This window comes from Betta splendens, chromosome 13, assembly GCF_900634795.4.
Source record: "Betta splendens chromosome 13, fBetSpl5.4, whole genome shotgun sequence".
Classification (NCBI taxonomy): domain Eukaryota; kingdom Metazoa; phylum Chordata; class Actinopteri; order Anabantiformes; family Osphronemidae; genus Betta; species Betta splendens.
This window is the reverse complement of record NC_040893.2, coordinates 11942509-11962774: the sequence shown is the minus strand read 5'-3', so window position 1 is coordinate 11962774 and position 20266 is coordinate 11942509. Positions and strand designations below refer to the sequence as shown.

Genomic DNA, 20266 nt, shown 5'->3' with positions numbered 1-20266 from the left:
GCAGCCACTGGTACATTAACTCTGAACTAGAAAATTATGATTCCAATCGTGCCTCCTGGAAGATTCGGTTTCCTTTTTGTCTCTTTCGCGTTGTTAAATGTGAAATCTCTTGTCTTCTGCCGTTCAGGTATTCGATGCGTTCTGTCTCGAGCACACTTTTCTCAATCAGGTGTTGGTATCAAGCACGAGTGATGCAACTAATCCAGCTCTTGATTTGTTGCATCATTTGCGCTTGATACCGCGCCTGATTGAGCACATGTGGGAGTTTATTTTTGTGTTGAAGTCGGATGAGGCGCTTGCAGATTAGTCATTAAGCTTTTTCGAGTTGCTCTTGGTTGATTTACTCTGTGAAAAGCAGAAAGTTTCCACTTTTTTTTTCTTTTGCCAAAAACACCTGATTTTCAGTGGAGAACGGGCAAATTGACGCGTGGCTGCATTCGTGCATGTTTGCACAGCTGTGAGCTGCAGATGCGTTGTGTGATGAAATAAGAGCTGGGGCTATGTCATAAAATGACTCACCCTGCAGGACAGATGCTGCAGATGCAAACGAAGTCAACGTGTCCTGTGCTTTTAAATGACGAGGAGTGAAACCGGTGTCAGAAACCACAAAGATTATTGTATAAATTAATTATTTATTTAGAAGTAAAGGTAATGAAAAACATTCTAATATGATGTAGAATATCAGGATTATTTAACATTGAACACAGCATTATGTACAGGTCTACAGGCTGTCAGGCTGCCACTGCAGGGCGAAAGGCGCATTCATGGTAATGTTCCTTGACGTAACATCAACCAGCAGCTCCTGTAGATGAAACACAAAGAGACAGAGCTGCGTTATTGTGAGCGTTCTCCTGCAGGTTCAGGCCTGGGCACCACACACACACACACACACACACACACACACACACACACGAGTGGCGCTGCTCGCCGTCTCCACGGCAGCCGACCAGCTGCTTCCCGCTTCTTTAAGTTGTTACACTATCAGGCCATACTTAAGGAGATGAATGGAGCGTCTCCTGTTGAAAAAGCACCTCTTGCTATGCACACGCTGTGTCACCCTCGCTCCCTCCCTTCCAGCATCTCTCATTCCCCCTCTTGATCTATTCCAGCGTCCTCCATCTGTTGTCTGTAATGCCTTCTCCTTGTCTCCACGCCGCTCTCTATAGTCTGTTCCTGTGCAAAGATGGACTGTCTTTTTCTTTTTCTCATTTCATCCTTGCACCCCCCCCAACCGAACCAAACACACACACGCACACACTCAAAATACCTCTGTCACTTTGACTTTCTCCTCTTACAATGCTTTGACCTCTTCTAAATTCAGGACAGTACAAATCTAACGTTTGCAGCGTGTGGTTATTTGTGGAGGATCCTGATACGTACGCAGGATTATTCTATCAGAGGGCGGCTGAGGTGAGGGAGGCGTCCTCCTCAACCAGGACCGGTCCTTTCGTGGTGTCTCTGCACCGACTGTCTACGCAGCCTGTTCATCACCAGACTGTCCCTCGGTTCCAGTTCACCACAGCGAGTGCGGTGTGTGGACGAGGTCGGCGGCGGCTCGGCTCCGTTCGCACGGCCTCGCGTCGCATCCCCCTCCGCTCGGCCGTGGGAGCAGATGTCGGTGACAGCAGGGGGAAGCGACAATCATTTTACATGGGCGGCTTTAAAATCACTGTCCTGAGTCAAGTGTTCATTACAGAACAAGTGTGTCAGGGGGAAATGCAGAGTTGATCACAGCTATTAGGTGACAGAGTGCAGCGCGGCAGGAGTCGGACCTGCGGACTCTTTTATGGCCGCCGTTGTTGTCGGAATGTGGCGTATTCATGAAATCTGTGGATGTCATGATGGAAGACGCTCACTGAACTATGATATTAATGCCCACACTGCCTGTTAAATGCAGTGACACTGATTATATGCGTGTCAGACAGTGATTAATACGTTGAGGTTATTAGAGCAGAAATGTATCTGTGCGCTTGTGTACAGACTGTATCAGTTAATATCCTTCTGTTGCCATTATGCTTCCCCATTTCACCTCACTGTGCACATCGTTTAGTGCTTATAAGTGAAAAAGTTGGTTGGATATTATAAGTAATACTATGATTGCAGAATGATGAAGTTTGAATAAAACAATAAACCAAATAAATTATCAGTCGGCTTCTATCTGCGACTTTCTGTGCAAAAATAACCCTCATTTGCCAGAAAGTGGCGTTTCATTTTCTTTAAGTGCTACTGTGGTCATAGACCATTTCCTGTAGCTGATGGTGCTGCACAGCAGCTCCTGATGGCAGACGGCATTAGAGGCGTGCCGTTCAAGTCTTGTTAATTGGAACGAAGGTCCTGCGTGAAGCACGCGACATCATACAGACGCGTGCAGCGAGCGACGCCCGTGGACTTTACCGACCTCAGTGTCGACGTTGTGCTCCACATGCAGGGGATGATGCGTTCCATGCTCATCTGTCAGTGTTGCATGGGAGATCTTGGATGTGCCTGCGCCCCAGATCTTCACCACGCCCAGAAACAAGCCGTGCTCAGGGGCCAGAGAGGTCTGGAGGATGGTACTGGTCAATGTGTTCTGAAAGGAGATGGGATTGGAAAATCTCAATTAAGACACGACCCAGTGAATGAATTGACTTTACTGGTGTTGCTGGTCCAGCTGAAGCAGACAACGTGCTCAACTGAGCCGAACCGTGAAGTTCTACCTCTGCGCTTGTTTATGTTATGATTCATGCCTGTGCGGGGCGCCGAGAGTTGACGGTCGAGTACATCTTTCCCACGTCATTAGTTTTATACCTGCTGTATTATCATTTAGCTCCATGCTTCCGCTTTAGATAATCCTTTATGTGGGACCCTCTCCGTCCTTAATAGTTATAAATCTGGGGTTTTATCATCTCACACCTGCGTAATTCAAAGCGGTGACGTCGCTCGGTGACTGAGAGGACCGAAGTCAGGAGCGGCTTCCGACTAATGGACCATAAGTCAAATGGTGCTGAAAGAACACACGCAAACACTCGTCCACATCTGCATCCAGAGACGGTCCGCTCATCTGCCAGGCAACGCTGGCCTCGGTGCCCAACTTCTTTTCACATCTGCCTTTTACACTTCATCCCACACGTACATGCACACAAAAGCTCTCTCTCTCTCTCTCTCTCTCTCTCTCTCTCTCTCTCTCTCTCTCTCCCTCCCTCCCCCCCTCCCCCCTTGGCTGTCAGACAGTGGGCCTGTTTTATTGCTGTGTGAATAGGCTTGATGGTAGGCAGAGGACAGCCACAGATGTTTGGCCACAGCATCACTGCGCGTGCATATACTATATGTATGTGTGCGATTGGATGTGTGCTCGTTGGTGTGCGCCTCTGAGTGAGCGTGTGCCTTTGCCTGGCACGAGGAGCTAATGGAACTGGGTTAGTCCCATTAGTCCCAGCGATTAGGGAGTTTCTGTCATGTCTGACTTCAAATGTGCTCCAAGTGTGGCCTTGGAAACGCCAGCCTCTCACTGAGCTAAGTCGTCCTACGTGGGCACACACACGCCGGAGCTCTACGACCGTGCGTCATACGTTATTCACCTGCTTTAATTAATTGGTAATGCCACGGCTCCGAGGCCGCTGAGGTGAAGCAAGGTTACACTGATTTGGCAGCGTGAGGTAACCTAGTTTAACTGCCCAGACCAGCCTCGTCCACACTCACAGTTATTGGATCCACATATGAACGTGGAGCAGGTCAAGGGTCAAAGCGTGACACACATGAAAGCGTTTTTTTGTGTCGTTTCACAATCAATTCATGCGCTTTTGCCAAATAGTCCCAGACAATTGCTCTTTGTGCTCGTGTTTGCGATGAGAGGTTCTCTGAGCAGGCAGAAACACAAGTGCAATCTGGTGCCAAAACAAGTAGCGGGGCCGTATTGTGATCTGCATAAACACAACCGCAGCTGCTCCACTCCAACCACCCCCACGCAATCACGCGCCGGTTGACTCGCAAAAACTGCTGAACAGGTGCGTTCGCGAGGAACAAAGACGCCGCACCTGATGAAAATGACATGACTTCATGAGGACTCCCAGCTTCATGACGGCACAAAGGCCTCAGACTCTCAGTTACACATCTGACTTCTATATATAGACTCAAACTGACACAACAACCACCTCACAGTACTAATTATGTTTTCCAGACCAAGACAATAAAATCACATGACTAAAAAATGATTAAATGTGACTGAAATCTTTTTTAGCCCGTAGTTTGATCATGAACCTTTTTTGATGCAGTTCTATTGTTGTGAATCTATTCAACAACAGATGTCAAATGTGTTCCCTTTTTCTAGGATAGAAGTGGTAAAAGCTAAATTCCCATCATCATCATCCTGAAGTTAGACTTAAATGCCGTGTTAATGGCTTCCTGCAGTTAGCCTTTGACTTCCACCTACCTGTTGCATGGTAAAGCACAGGCTCAGCCGCCGGTGTCGGCGCATTAATAACAGTAATGATGCTAAAGACACACGCGGAAAAAAAAGACGAGGCGTGACATGTAGTTGGCCCCTGAACTCACCGATTCCACCGCGAAGGAGGTCAGCAGGTATTCTGTTCTACCCACCGTGTCTGAGGAGGGAGATCACACACAGAATGAGAAACGGAGACAATAGGTGAGCGCGGCCGGATGACTGGCGGTGGGACGGAGCGATAGTGTGCGAGTGAATAAATGAGCCACTGTATGCGCTGGACTATTCCTATCGATCAGGGGAGCGAGTTCATATTCATCTCACTGACTGGACGGCCAAATAAATGATCATTGAGTGAGGTGCATTACCGAGCGAGTCGCGTAGTGACAGGTTGTGCTAGAGAGGCCACTGAAGTCAGAGTATTTGCCTGAATACAATAAAAACGAGTGCTGACTCATTAATAAACTCATCCAGGCAGTGACTCATCAAACAATATTACCTCAACTTATTACTGGCTGATTAAATGAGCAACAGAAGAGTTGGAGCGATAATTAAAGCAAATAATTGACTAGTTACGCTGCTTAACCGAATGAAAGGCTGAATAATTAATCGGGTGCATGATTGAGTGAACAAAGGACGGAAGGATGCAAAAGGACAGGACGGATGAATGAGTGACTGACACGCGGGTGAGCCCACGCGGCTCAAAGAGGAGATGACGCAGTGAGTCGAAGGTAAAGCTGGAGAAGCGGGAGGGAGGAGGACGCCGAGAGGCGCGCGAGGAGACGCGGGCGCGAGGAGCGAGGGAGCGGATAAAAGAGGAGCGACGGAGAGCGTATCTGCGCGCGGCGACACGGGGAATTACTGTAATAGTTTCTGTCAGTCCCCTTCGCCGTCATCCCTCGTTCTCTCTGTATCGCTCCCTCCCGACTGTGTCCCGGCACAAACGCGCCTCGTCTCACGAGCACGTCAGACGCCGATTGTGCTCGTGTCTCAGCTCGTACGCGCGCGTGCGAGCGAGCGACGAGAGGCCGCGTTGTAGCTGAACGCCTGATAAAATCAATACGCAATTCATATTTAATACAAAAAAATACCGAGCGCTTTCTCACACGCTGCGCAAGTTTAAGGGATGCAGGAGTGAAGGCGTTGCAACGGCTCCTTGTGCCTCGATTTATAAAACGGCATCAAGATTTTTTCCAGCTCTGCTGTTTACTTAAAATATGCATGAACATATTCAAGATGTTTTAAAGCAGCGAGTCAAAACATGTGCTCTAAAGGCGACTTAGTGTCCCAGGAAGCGGAGTGGTCAAACATTTGGCAACTGACTTAAAGGTTGTTGTTGTTTTTTTCAAATCATACTCGTGATCATTTATTGTATGTACATTTATTCCTGTTGTAGATTTAGAAGTGAGTAAAAATGATCCTCTGGGCAAGTTTGCTCTAATAGCAGTGTGAATTAATTGGTAGCTTGAAGCTATGCCGTTCAAAGTGGAAGTGGTCACTTTAAACGTCCCATCTACAGTAATGATGTCCTCAGATGAAAGGTTAAGGCTTGATCACATTTATTGGCAGTCATCATTAGCAGTGGAAGCACGGCGTCGTTTTTAATCATGGAGGTTTGGCGACAGACAGACAGGAGGAGGGAGAAGATTATAATCCAGTGGTTTTACACACATTTTAACCCAGTTAATAATGTGAATAGCTAGTGTGTGTGTGTGTGTGTGTAGAGGTGAAGTGAGGTCTTGTACCTATTCCTTCTCCGTCGTCCCAGAAGAACGATCCTTGAGCGGTTCCATTGTCACTCAGGGCAACAATCAGCCCCAGAGGATTCTTCCGGCTTCAGCCAAAGCAGGTGGAGAAAGTTAGAGCACAAATGTGAAGGGTGCCGTCTATTTATACCTACTGCTGAGGACAAACACATTAACATTCCTGCTGGGGGTGATCCACCTGATCTCAGCGCTGCTGGGACACTTGTCTGCTGCTACTTTCATCCTCGCTGCTTTCTCCAGCATCATCACAGTCAGACTGGGTTTATAGTTTTAACGCTGCCTATGGAACGCTGTTGTGTTACTCTACTGTGGCTGTGTGTTGTCAGTCGTGCTGGCGGTGCCTCACCTGTAGGCCGTCGTGTTTTCCGGCTTCTGCCAGGGAAGGATGTGTCCTCCTCTGACGTGTAGGTTGATGTGGTCCAAGGGCGCTGGCATGAGGTGTGTTTGACCACGCACGCCGATGTCTTTGGCCTGAAAGAAGCATCAATGAGTACAAACTATGTACTATGTTTTTAAGGAATTCACTGTAGTTCTGTATTGTACATACAGTATATATACAGTGTATATTATAGACATTGACTCACCGTGTAGTAGTCGTACCACCGTGCATCAGGGATATAACAGAACACTTCGGTGGCGCCCTGTGAATCACACAGTGAGTTAACAAACAGGAAACAGGCCCTGAAGGAACCAATCACTGCATCTGATACAGGAGCTCAATTACTGTGTGTGTGTGTGTGTGTGTGTGTGTGTGTGTGTGTGTGTGTGTGTGTGTGTGTGTGTGTGTGTGTGTGTGTGTGTGTGTGTGTGTGTGTACCTTGTCGAGGGCAGGGGTGATGAGCAGGGCCGGGCCCCAGAGGAACTGTCTGTAGATCTGCCATGTGTTTGGATCATTCACAAACCTGTGGAACCACAGAATCCATTAAGGCCGGACTGAATAAATATGACTAATGCACTTCACTGTGTCCTGCTTCCAGACAGCTGTTTGTGTTCTTAGACTGAATTCCGTGGTTTGAGGATGCCGGCGGAATCCACCAATGGCCCATGTAGAATTTGTTGGGAAAATATTTTAACCAGCGGAAAATTGTAGGACATTAAAACAGAGCGGTTGCTAAAAGATGTGTCAGAGCAGCAAAAAATAAAACTTCAGCCATAAATAGTTTTTTTTTTTGGCTCCGTGTGACGTTGTGCATTCGACGTGAAGCCAACAGGATTAGAGATCCAAGCTGCTAGCAACTCAATCATTTCACTAGGCCATTAAACAGAATGCTGGATTCATTACTCGTGCAGCAGGGGTCTGACCACGGTGCTTCCCTTGGCGTGGGCCTCGAACATCAGCGTGTACAGGTAGGGCAGCAGCGTGTAGCGGACGTTCAGCACCTTCCGCGACGCCTCGGCGAAGGTGGCGTTCCAAGCGACGGGGTCTTGTCTCTGGAAGATGGAGATCACGCAGCTGATTAGAGGCACGGCGACGCGGCGTTCACTGTCGCGACGGACGCTCGTTCCCGAAGCTCCGCCTCCTGACGCCACGGTCAGATTCCCACCGACACGCGCGGATGTGCAGAAAAGAGCTGAAGCTGAAGCGTGTCATCGCCGTATGCTTCTCCCTAGGATACTGTACTGTGGATGACTCTCACTTTTAAATATGACGCGTGAGTCCAGAGCTGAAGCAGCACGGACCGGTTACACGTCTGCTACCTCACATCATGACATCATGACAGTCTGTCATGTCATTTACCCACAGCGTCCCACTACGGTCCCCGCCTCCCCTCTAAATGAATAGGCGAGCGAGCACGGGCTGGTTTAGAGCCTCACTGCAGCCGGTCTGACCCGTGTCCGTCCAGACGCCGCCGTGGCACCGAGCTCCAGCTTTCACCGCTTGGATTCCAATCTGTTGTTATGGGGACGAACACGTTTTATTTAGACGATGTCGTGAATAATGCAACGTGGGTGTTTGCTACAGTCATGCGCCAGGCCACCCCCAGACTCTCTAAAAATATGGCACCCACGAAGATGCAACAAACAAAAAATAAAATGAATAAAGAAGAAAAATTAAAAAAATTATTAAAAGTTATTTAGCCTACAGTAAGGAATGGTCTAAACCACACACTGAGGAGCTAGAATAAGCAAAAGAGGTGCAGCCAAATTATATGCCGGCGAGTAAACAGGTCAGAGACGAGCTGAGTGTGTGATGATTCTCTGCCATACTCTACAATCACTATGTTTTCAATCCTACTTCTCTGATTTCATCTTCCCAAAACCGCCAGCGAATCTGTCGACGCGACTTGGGGAAAGTGGACACTCTGCACTCCATTCCCTTATTTGTCCCTTTGTCACATCTGCCCGGGCTCACCGACGTTAAGTCGGACAAATCTCGCCCGACTTAACAGTGCTCCCGCTCCCTGCTGGAGCTTCTCCATCTGCGGAAAGCCAGAAGAAGAGCTGATGAAGAGATGTGAGCACAGAGCGCCGACGCCGCCAAGCAGACAGAGAATCCATCTTATGAATTCCCCTAATTTATGGCCACGGCTCGAGTGGCAAAAGGACTCGTGACGCACGCTGATTGTGGACCCGTGTGTGTGTGTGTGTGTGTGCGTGTGTGTGTGTGTGCGCCTCCAGGAGAAATGAGGTTATCTGGCTGTGTCAGACCTTCTCATCTTTTCTCTCTTCTCCTTTGCTCTTTTTCTTCATTTATCTGTCTGGAATCTACTCCCTCACCTCATCTCATAAACCTTTGGCTGCTCTGCTTTGCATCGCGTCGCGTCGCTCGCATCAGAGTCAGGAATTATATTTAGGCAAACAATAATACGTCCCTTTGGGTGAAAAGCAAAACGCATTCCAATATGACTACGCTGCTGAAACAAGGCCTTGTGGAAATCTATCCTGTTTAATTAATTTAGCATTGTTCTGAGGTGGCGGTGGACACTGCAGTATATTGATGGTGCAGTGATTATCTCAAGGTCAGCGCTGAAAGTTGTCTGAGGGCAAAGAGGCACCATCAGACACCAGCTCTGGGAATGACTGTGCAAAATTTCCTCCCTCTCTCTCTCTCTCTCTCTCTCTCTCTCCACTGCTTCTGACCTTGTGTACCCTCTAGTTTGGTTTGTGGTGTTAATACTTGTTGTCAAACGCCTTGTTAAGCAGACCGGGGGTTACAGTTGCAAACCGTCTGATGATTAGGGATTATATACGGCTGAGTGGAAAAAAAAATACACTTTGACAGTAGACTACATAAATAGTTGACCTTGATTCTCTCCCCTCTCATCTCCCAGCCCTGCCTTGTGTCGCTCTCCTCCTCTCGCCGAGCGCCCCGCTCTCCCTCCAGGTGCTTCGAAATTGGTAAAATGCTTATTCAGCCTTGTCCCAGCTCTCACATTTGTATCGTGTTTGACTTTTCACCAGTTTCATCCTTCCACGTTATTCGTTTGTCCGTCTCGTGACCTATAGACCCTCGTATCAGTGTTAAATAAAGTTAGAAAAAGGAACGCTGTTGCACATGTTTGCTCAAATGGGACATTTTAACAATTCAATTGTAGCATTGAAAGATAAACTGTAAGTTGGTTCATCACATTTTCTCTGGCGTCTCAAACTATTTCTGCTCTGATTTCATCTCTTTGCTGAAATGTCATCTGGCGCCAGCCTCCCCTGCCATGTATGTGCCGCTTTCTCCATGTTTAAATACCCATTTGCAAGCCATTATTAAATGATTGAAATCATGGGCTGTGTGTGTGCGTGGAGTGGAGGTTAGTCGCTGTGCAGTGGTGCTCAGATCACCTTGAGAATTCAATTATACCCTTACTCCGTGCCGTTAAAAAGCACCGACACCGACACACACACACAAACGCCCACACAGACACACACGAATGTGTCCTGTCTCGTATTGCAGACTCCAGTGCAGAGAAATTTCGCCCAGTGGGATCGATCTCCGGACGGGCGTTATTGGATTTCTCAGATGTGTTCTAACACTCTTAAAGGTCACGGCTAGAATGAATGTCACCGACACTACACCTCCAACCAGGTCTAGCTTTGTGTGTGTTTGTGTAGGTGTGTATGTCAGATGCTGATTAAGAGAAATTGATGTGGAAAAAAAAATCCAGCTAGACATCAGATCCTTTTATTGTTACCTGTTCAAACATATGACAATACTAAAGAAACGCCTGCAGCCAAAAACATGAGCTTAAGTTTATTATGCTTGAATGGACACAAGCACTATATTAAAATTAAAGAAACAAACATGGAATGGAAAATAACTGAAACAGGTTTGTTCTTCACTCACCGGGTTCCCTTTGCCGTTGTGGTTGCGTGAGTATGGATAGAAGGCGCCCAGCTGCATCCAGCGAAGACACATTTCATACTCGGACGGATTAAAGAAGCCACATATGTCTGCTCCCGTCTGAAAAAGGTGGACGGACAGAGAGTTTCAAAGACCGGGAGCTACGCTGCTTAGGCTGCAGGCGTCGTCATTCTCAAGTGTCCTTGGGAGTTTCACTATCGCCGTGAAGGATGCGGCGTGTCAGACTCTGCGGCCGCACTGGGGGCATGCAAATCATTTTCCAGTTAAGGATCAATAAGGTGTCAGGTTTTAATTATTATTAGACACTGAGAAGATGTCAGAAGGACAAAAGGGTGAACAAGCTGGAAACAATGTAAGAATATTAGCATCATTTAAGACCAGTCCAGAAATGTGTGTAAGTCACAATAGAGGAGCAGAATTCCTGGTGGTTGGGGCTTGTAATGACATGCCTCACATTGTATATCAAGATGTCCTTTGATCAAAGGGGTCCAGCAAACAAAATTACATCACTCAGACTCCTGTAATCTGCTTACAGAGAACAAGGTCACATCAATGAGATTATGTCTTTTCAGAAGCAGGATGAGATGATGATACTTACATAAGAGATGCCAAACAGACTGAACTCCAACATGCCTGCAGAACAAAGCAAAACGAGCCGCTAGAGCGAATTAAAGACCTGTTGTACGTTAACGTTGTCCCTCGTAATGAACATGCAACAACGTTCACCTATGATGGACTTAAAGAGCTGGTCCCAGCTGGAGTTGTTGTCTCCCAGCCAATGTCCAGCCCACTTCCCACTGGAGGGGTACGTGGACCTGGTCACCACGATGCCTCGCTTCCCGGTGACACTCAGCAGGGCGCTGCACAGAGAAGCAGGACTCAGACATGCACTACGCAGCCCTACAGCCAGCAGCAGGTCGACCCGGCTCTCACATATAAAGGCATGTATAAAGGTTTATTTTAGAAGCAAACTGGCCTATTAATTTTGATTGTTGAATTAAGCGCCGTGCTAAAATGATGCCCAGTGGTGCAGAGCTTCTCTTCTGGAGCCTGCTCTGCAATCTGGCCTCATCGTGGCAAAAAGAGAGTTTTACCACCAGGGCCAGTGTTTCACATTGGTGATTATTACCATAAAGATTTGATGAGCCCACGTTTGCTGTGTATAGCTGCAAGGTATCAGTTATGCATCTCCTGTGGCCACGTTGTCTTCCTAAATGCGTCTGTGCTGATAGTTACGGCTCCTGTTCTCCTTTCTGTTCTGCTGCGTCTAATCTCCCTGTCATCCATCATGAAGGACTGACTCCCAAATGTAGTTTAGACAAAAAGCCAATAAAAATGAGTCTGAGTTTGAAGTAAAAACATTAAATATCAACATATTTTATCTAGATTTCAGTGTGCTACTATATTTAAACTAGAACGATGTGTGCAGTATGAAGAGTCTAAATATAAAAGCTGCCTTCTATTAAAATGAAATGAGACTCCTGCACGTGTACGTACTCATAGGTCGGCTTGGTGTGGGACCAGCCGTAGAGGTTGTGCACATCGTAGTGTCTCACAGCTTTTCCATTACTGAGGATCTGCTCACTGTTCATGCACAGCGTCTTATGGTTCAGACCCATGTGTTTGGACTCCAGGGCTTTTGTTGGGGCACAAAAACACACAGTTATTTAAATGCGGTATATGTATATGCTGAGTGCTGTACAGTAAGTGAGTCTTACGTGGCATGTACGGGGGGTTCTCCAGGCGTGGGTCACCCAGACACTTCCCTGCAGCTGTGCCGTGGACAAAACTCGCTGGTTCGTTCATGTCCTAGAGGGAAAGGATGCAGAATATGGAAGTGAAGTGAAAATCTGACATAGAGGCTGGAACAGACGTGAGGCCACTGGTCTCTATAAGGTCACTCACAATCCAGAGGCCGTCAAACTTCATGGTGTTGTTATAGAAATCCCTGATTTGGTTGTGCCACCATGTTGCCGTTGAGGTACGGAAAAAGTCAGGGAAAGCAGCGTGGGCCCTGTAAAGCTGCAAGTGGCCAAGCAGGGAATCAGTAAAGGTGCAGGGGTCCAATGCACTGAACAGGATCCTAAGAGTCAAAGTGCTCCACCTTCACTTGCTCGTCCCAGTCCAGAGAGTCGTTCACGATGACGCCTGGTAAGTCTGGCCACACCTGCAAGGAGCAAAACCAGATCTCAAGACTAATGTATGTAAAGCCCAGTTCAGTCAGTCTACATTAAAACGGTCATCTCACCTTGCCCCACACTATTTCATTACTGATGGTTTTGGGGTACTTGATGAAGACGTCTGCTTCCAAACCACTGTCGAAGGCCGGATAGGGTTCTGTCTCGTTGCCTGCGATGGCCGGATCCTGAAGTTAGACACATGCAGTCAGTGGCTGTGGACACCGTTAATGACTCTGATGCTGTATGACTTCAGACCACTGCATCATGTGACTGTCGGTAGTTCCTGAAATCGTGTCATTACCAGGATGAAGATGAATCTCATGCCCTCTTCTCTCATCCTATCAACCAAGAGAGGAAGGTTTTTAAACTCTGAGTCCAGGACAAAGTCCATCTGACGCTCCAAGTAGTCGATGTCTGCATACTGCACATCCTGTCAGACAGAGTAAGTCCGGTTAAACTAGTGGTTTGTTGTGAATATCACACACAGAAAGGAGAAAAATAATGATCATAAGCCTCAGATCAGAAGGAGCTACTGTTCATATAGATCCAAACACATGGAAAGATTGTTGTCACCTGATGTGATAGACAGAGTTTTGTGGGAAGTGACACTTTTATGTGCTTATGACTGACACTGAATTCAGTACTGGTGGATGCGTCTGCTAGTGTAAAGCTGTAAAGCTAGCTGACGTGCAGCCTTTGTAGGCTGCTGCATTTCCTGCTTCTTTTTATCCCACTTAATGGTGCAGGACTCCTTCTGGCTGGCGTCAGCTGCTTTCAGGTTGGGCCTTTGTGGAAGCATATTCTGGGGATCACTTGATTATCGACGGGAATTTTTATGTTCTGTTCTGCATGATGAAAAGTCTGAGACTCTGGCCCATTACCACATGGGACATCCTTTTACGGTTTGACAAAATGCTGTCACAGACGAATAGGACTTTTTTTTTTTTTACAAATTTGGCTGCTCACACTGTTTGGGCGAAATTGTGAGACAGAGTTACTAGTTATGGTACAAACTGAAATTATAGGTTTCACAGCCTCTAGACATTTTAATCTCAAATGAAAGAATACTGTATGTGAAGTTCTATTAAGTTAATTTGAATGTACTAACTTGTGTCTAACTTGTGGAATCAGTCCATCATTTTTTGCTTGTTTTTTGTTATAATTCCTTTATAATTTACCTTTACCTCAGACATCCTAAGCAAAGAGTCTTTGACTTACATAGGGAATACCCGCTTTCCTCATATCTTCATATAGGGTTTTAATCTCCTCATCATTTGCGTAACCGTAGCGACAGAGTTGGAACCCAAGGGACCAATAGGCAGGTAGAACAGGGCGTCCAATCAGCTGTTAAGAAAAACAAACAAACAAGGAAGTCAAAACAGTTCAGCACAAAAAAAGTTGTTTTGCTGGGAACCAGGACAGCGTCTAGAAAGTGTTTGTTTGACTGCGTGTGCACGTGTGCCGCTGTGTTTGTGTGCGTAAGTGCACGTGTGTGTTTAGACTGGCTAAATGAAGGAACGCTATGAAGCGAGGAACTCCCAGCTGCTGCAGTCCATCAACAGCGGCCCAGGGCCAGACACAAAGTACGCACACGTGCAGAAACACACAGACCAGTGCACATGGCCACGTGCACGCGCGTGCGCACGCGCGCGCACACACACACACACACACACACACACACACACACACACACACACACACACACACACACACACACACACACACACAAACCCGAGCAGACGGGTCCAAGAACACTCACTGCCGTGTACTCCTGCACCACCATCTCAGGCGTGGGTCCCAGGACCATGTAGAAATCGAGGATTCCCCCCAGAGTTCGGTAGGTTAAGGCTGGAGTTGGCTGGAAAGTCACATCTGGACACAAAGCAAGTCCAACCCTTAAGCATTGCTTAAAATGAGTGGACGTGTGTCTGGCTGCATGTTGATACAGTATGTGTGTATGCAAACGTCTGTGCATGTGCATGCGTGTGTGTTTCCCTCACCCATAGCATTGCTGTTCAGCAGCAGCACACCATGAGCATCCGTAGTGTTCTCAAGGCCCATGTAGAAGGGATGCACTCCATAGCAGTTCATCTTGTACTGCAGAAGCAAAGGGAAAGTGAAGAACACTGGTCCTTTCTGTTGTTTACACTGACATGTGCTTGTGCATCAGTTTGGTTATTCATGAGCACATTGTCTTTAGACCCAACAATCCAGGTCTTTTCCTACCCATGGATCTGGGTGTGACAGCGACACTGCGACAGAAGGCTTGCTCCCCGTGCTGTCAGCATTCAACAGTTTTTTCAGCGGAAAATATTCCAATAACTACACTTAATGCAAATTAAGGCACACTGCCTGAAACATGTCTTTAAAGACACACTTCCTGTGTTGCTTCCGCAGTAGCACATCATATTTTCCACCCAAATCCCGGCAAATGTTAAATGAGGCTGTAAAACAGTGTGAGATGGAATCCATCAGCACAATATGTTGCAGCACGTTGTGTGAACAGGTCTGGAGTTCCTGAACGCGCCTCCCACTACTGCAGAGCAGGTCCCACCGTTGCCTTGGTTATTTAGACGAGGATGCGACCAGACAGACAGGGCAGCGAGGAACAGACATAAAGGTGATGGGGGAAAGCAAATCTGCCACTTTCAGATGTCACAGTCCTGCAATGAAAACTCACGGGCACGTCACATTCCATCAGCCTGCCGCACTTCTGGCACATAAGAAGTTGTTAAACTGTGATATAATGACTCTGAGGACAGGCTGGGTGTCTGCTTTTGTTCCTTGGTGTGCTCTTCTTGCTGCTTGTGTGTGTGTGTGTGTGTGTGTGTGTGTGTGTGTGTGTGTGTGTGTGTGTGTGTGTGTGTGTGTGTGTGTGTGTGTGTGTGTGTGTGTGTGTGTCTCTGCTGCACAGTGTGATGGCCTGATTCAAGCAGGAGAAAGGTCATTGCCTCATCTACCCACAACAATGACAGAATGCTCTATGTCCCTCGCTGTCTGTGCTGTTTTCTTGCCATTTTCAGTAATATCAGAGTATAACACATACTCTGTATGTATGTGCATTTTGTATGGGTGCATGTTCAAACTAAAAGGTCTGGATCGACTGTTATGTAAAAAGCAAAGGGTGAACCTCCTCACCAGTTTACATAATATAACAACATGTTATACCAGTAGTCTTCTTTATTATAAATGTTAAATGTCTGTGTTAAGGACTAAAGGGATGCATTTTAAGCCAAATGATGTTCTCATATATCAAGCATTTTAGCTTCAACGACATCTGACTTGCAAATTGCGCCTTCACACTGTTGCCTCTTGATCTGGTAGTGTGAAAATTGACACTGTTGTCTCATCCAGTTTGATATTATTATAACACAGGGACAAAGTCTGTGTTATTGTGTCTCCCTTTTTCCATTGAGTTTGCATTTTCGTTCTATTTCTGCCCAACTCTAATACGCTTGCTCTCCGAGGGGCCCCCCATAACATTAGTCTGAACCCTGTGGAGTCGCCTTGACAGCTCAGCAATTAGGCCCGATAATGCTGATGCATGTGGAACCCTCACCCTGTCTGGCCTTGACACCGGCAGGGGGAAGCGTGATGACGCTCGGTGGCTGCACCTCAGAGCAGAGCGAACGAGGCACAGACGAGTTTACATACTGTGCAGAAAGGTTGTTTACCCGCCGCCTCTGCAGAGACGCGGCAGAGGAGGTGATGTTAGAGGCTTCCGGTGATGGCTGCTGCCTTACATATGCAACAACAAGCATAAAATTGGTTTGATGGAAGGTACCTATGCTCACAAAGGCGTAGGGAAAGTCGCTGCGGTAAACATGAATCTAGGTCAAAGTCGTTGTTGTTTATGGGAACCATTAGCAGCCAAATATTACTTCAGGTGACGTATGTCAGTGAAGCACACGTCTAAAAGTGATACATGTGATAAATGGTATAAATGCTGTGTCCACGTGTGCTGCAGCGTGACCCTTACACCAGGAGGCTGGTCCTTGGAGAACATTCCCCAGGTGTGATAGTTCATGTTGTGTTTGTACGTGGGATGCTCCGTCTCCCCAAAGCCGTAGACGTACTCGGATGGCAGTCGAGTAGACACTTGGATGAACATGTCTGAGAAGGTAAAACCTGGCAGCGAGGAGTCCCAGCTGAGAAGAATGACAGAGGATTAAATCAGTGAGAGAAGGGGAAAGGGAATTATTGTCAAAGGGAGTTATTCTCAATATGTTTGACACAAATAAGCATAATAAACTGTAGGAAGTGCGCACATCCCTTCAACTCGCTTCATACATTTTAATTAGTGAAATTTCAACTGACACTTCTAAAAAACACAGCAGGCTTAACTACAGAATACTGTCACCCTTACTTTCAAATATTCTTTGAAAAGACTCTCAGTTGCTTGACTGCCTCATGTGACATTGTCCCAACTACTGAACAAAATGAAACTTCCAAAGTGTCTCTGACTGGTTAAGTAGAAAAGGGGTTGAACCAGCACTGTTAGTTTATTCAGATACAAAGAAAAATTTTTTACTGCATCCACAATCTCACTCCTCCTTGGTTTTTACTAGAAACTATCTATATAAATTGGTCACAACTTACTGGCCAATCACTGCTGTAAGCTGATATAATTTACAAAGCCAAAGAAGAAGAGGAACCAACAAGAAACTTTGACATTAAAAGACAAATGTGAAAACCACAATACAAATAAACTACACAACACAGCAGCTTCACAAATACCCACATCTTGGTTCCTGTGCTTTTCCGTATGACCTGGATGCCAAAAGGTTTCCGGGTGATGACGACCTTGTAGAGTCTCTTGTTCTCATCAGTCTCAGGAGCCTCAGGAACCGACAGCGGTACTGGAACTTCATAGCGCTCCGTGGCCGGGTCCCAGATCTGGATGGAGAGGTGACGTTAGCGTCCGTGAGCGGTGAGTCAGAACCAAGGGTCCAGAGGAGCCTGTTACGATGAGAACACACCTTGAACTGCAGCATGTCGCCGCTGTGGTACCGGATCTCAACGCGGAGCTTGTCGATGTCCGGCGACGCGGGGCGACCGCTGCTCCTGTACTTCATGTTCCGAGTGATGTCGACCGTCATGCCTGCGTTGGTTTCCTGGGTGTCTGTGACGGAGTAGCCGTAGTCTGGGGGGTAGTAGCACCATGGAACGCCGTCAACGCTGCTCGGCTGGGAAAAGCAAGAAAGACAGTGAAGGCTCAGGGACTTTTACTGCACAGATGAGACGTGAGAACATTATGGAGGTCGAGCCTCACCATCCACAGGCAGCCTCTGTTCTTGCACGTAGCCTCATCTGGAACATCCTCTGGGTGGCAGTTGATGCGTTGATACTCTTCTCGTGCAACGTCCCACTGCACCACGTAGGTCTCTCCCAGGGTCAGAGAAAGGCCGTACAGGAACAGAACCTGTGCGTTTGATGAGACAACACACAGCAAGTATGATATCGTCATTATTTATTCTAAGACACCAATGTGGGAACATTGTCCCCAAGTTGCCCAGGAGTGAAGATCTTCACTCTCTCTTCACTCTCCGGCGTCTCCAGGAAGCACAGACGTGCTTCCTGGAGACGCCGTCTCTGCTTCACGTTAGGTGTGCTATTAATTAAGGCACAGGGGTGCCTGTTCTTGTGTGTGTCTACGGCCTCTGTAGGGAATGATGTGTCGGATCTCAGGGAGCCCCTTCACTCTCACAACCGACACCATCTGATGCATCCTCAGCTGGAACGCAGACTTCTGAGATGTTTATACAGTAAGACATTTCTCCTATGGCTCTTTTTATTGTGGGATTATGCTTTGTTTATTCTGTATGTGTGTGTGTGTGTGTGTGTGTGTGTGTGTGTGTGTGTGTGTGTGTGTGTGTGTGTGTGTGTGTGTGTGTGTGTGTGTGTGTGTGTGTGTGTGTGTGTGAATAAAGTAATACAAAGATGATGGAGGTAGAATTTCACAGTTCCTATGCATGCACATGCATAAAATTGCCACCAAGACAAAAACGTACACAGGAGGCCAGTGTCACTCACTGTAGAGCACAGTTGTGTGTGAGTGTACGTCAAACTAATGCTGTTTGGTGGCTGGGAACTATATTCAAGGTCCAGTCCGGCCGCACATGCAAAGACTGATGGACATGACAAGTCAGACTTTAGGCTTAACAGCACATTTACCCTTCACCCCCAGGAAATGATTACCGCTGAGAGTCATTTGACAAATGCAGGCTCGCGTATGAGACCAGAGAGACCTTGGGAGCAAACACAACCAACAAACGCACTGACATACACAAACGTGTGGATTTACACAAAAATACACAAGCACCCAGAGCAAATCTTAGTCTCACTTTTTGGCCCCTTTCCTTTATATGTACTCTATATACACAAACAAAGCTTTTATGATGTTCTCCTAATGCAAATTGTTGTCATTTCTTACACTTAGAGGTTAACCTTGAAATGTACAGTAATGGTTTCACCCTGGCTTTTATTGAAACAAATGGCCTCACCGCTGCAGAGCCCATCCACCCAGCGTCTATGCTCGGAATATCCACGGAGTCATGACGACGCAATGCGTATTTTAACGTTTCTGATTAATTCAAACTTTCAAGCAATTTCTCAACCTAGTTTCTGGCCACCCGACATCGCGAACGCCTCCCTGCAGAGCTCTGATCCGGTCCCCATCGACCCCCATGGGAACCGCCTGGGTCTCTAGCTGCTGTGCTGCTCCAACATCGGCTGCTGGTGCTGGACACGCGAGGAACACTCGGCGTTGCCACAGAAAACGGCTAAATGCTGCTGCTGAAAACAAAAGCCGGAGCTGAACCCCAACGGAAAGGTTTCCGGCGCAGAAACGAAGGGAAAACGCTGACAAATGCTAAAACGCTGGCACAGCTAAAGGCGGCAGCTGCAGAATCAAGTAAAGATTTTCCGCGTGTTTCACACGTTCTAACTTTCACACTGCGCACAGTCGTGTGATCCACTGTTATAAAAATAACAGCTGACGTGCCTTTAAAGGAATGTGACTCATCAGATGCCTACAGACATCCTAGAAAGTCCAAGTGCGTAGTTGTTCAGTGACGGGGCTTCTTTCGTGCAGTATGTCACTGTGGTGTTTGTATTTTCTCTGCAGATGTAGTTTTCCTCAGCTGTTTTATTTATAATTTGTGCACTGTGGAGGGCCTGTTAATGTGGAGCTGCAGGGGCTTATCCACTAATCAGGGCGTGTGTTGTTGGCTTTGTATAGCAAGTATGTCATCAGCGTTGCTTTCTAATTCCCTATAGAATTAATCAACTAGTTTTCTTACCTTTTTGTCTGCGTCATACTGTATGTTGGTGTTTGGCAGAGAGGTTGTGTTGTCTCCAGAAGCTCCAGCGCCAACATGCGTCACAGACACAGAGCGGGGAGGATGAGGCAACCCCAGGACAGTGATGTTCTCAAACACAATGTTGTTTGGGTCCCTGTAGCCAGCTTTGGTCACTTGCATTGTCAGTCGTCCCTATGAGGCAGAATGAATGAATTGAAAATGCTGAAGCAAGCATCACAGGCCACGTGTCTCGCTGCTATTATGTTTACTGGTAAAGCAATTAGCTTATAAACTCCCCAAACTCA

General features: G+C 47.1%; 1 protein-coding gene across 2 annotated transcripts in view; it reads right to left on the bottom strand.

The window, feature by feature from the left end:
* Positions 1 to 615: 615 nt before the first annotated feature.
* LOC114868619 (sucrase-isomaltase, intestinal-like) overlaps positions 616 to 20266 on the bottom strand; it is a 51389-nt gene continuing 31738 nt past the window's right edge. For both annotated transcript variants that reach the window (XM_029172373.2, XM_029172374.3), the window contains exons 24-48: positions 19962 to 20153; positions 17933 to 18082; positions 17640 to 17846; positions 17402 to 17556; positions 16640 to 16808; positions 14661 to 14757; positions 14420 to 14532; positions 13879 to 14004; positions 12962 to 13090; positions 12729 to 12845; positions 12585 to 12647; positions 12386 to 12502; positions 12199 to 12289; positions 11978 to 12116; positions 11207 to 11340; positions 11079 to 11113; positions 10463 to 10579; positions 7469 to 7617; positions 7004 to 7088; positions 6771 to 6827; positions 6533 to 6657; positions 6166 to 6254; positions 4531 to 4580; positions 2399 to 2569; positions 616 to 802 (exon numbers count right to left, since the gene is read on the bottom strand). In XM_029172373.2, the coding sequence (XP_029028206.1) occupies positions 722 to 802; positions 2399 to 2569; positions 4531 to 4580; positions 6166 to 6254; positions 6533 to 6657; positions 6771 to 6827; positions 7004 to 7088; positions 7469 to 7617; positions 10463 to 10579; positions 11079 to 11113; positions 11207 to 11340; positions 11978 to 12116; positions 12199 to 12289; positions 12386 to 12502; positions 12585 to 12647; positions 12729 to 12845; positions 12962 to 13090; positions 13879 to 14004; positions 14420 to 14532; positions 14661 to 14757; positions 16640 to 16808; positions 17402 to 17556; positions 17640 to 17846; positions 17933 to 18082; positions 19962 to 20153 (2958 nt within the window). In that variant the 3' untranslated portion in view covers positions 616 to 721. The remainder of the gene's footprint in view (positions 803 to 2398; positions 2570 to 4530; positions 4581 to 6165; positions 6255 to 6532; positions 6658 to 6770; positions 6828 to 7003; positions 7089 to 7468; positions 7618 to 10462; positions 10580 to 11078; positions 11114 to 11206; positions 11341 to 11977; positions 12117 to 12198; positions 12290 to 12385; positions 12503 to 12584; positions 12648 to 12728; positions 12846 to 12961; positions 13091 to 13878; positions 14005 to 14419; positions 14533 to 14660; positions 14758 to 16639; positions 16809 to 17401; positions 17557 to 17639; positions 17847 to 17932; positions 18083 to 19961; positions 20154 to 20266) is intronic.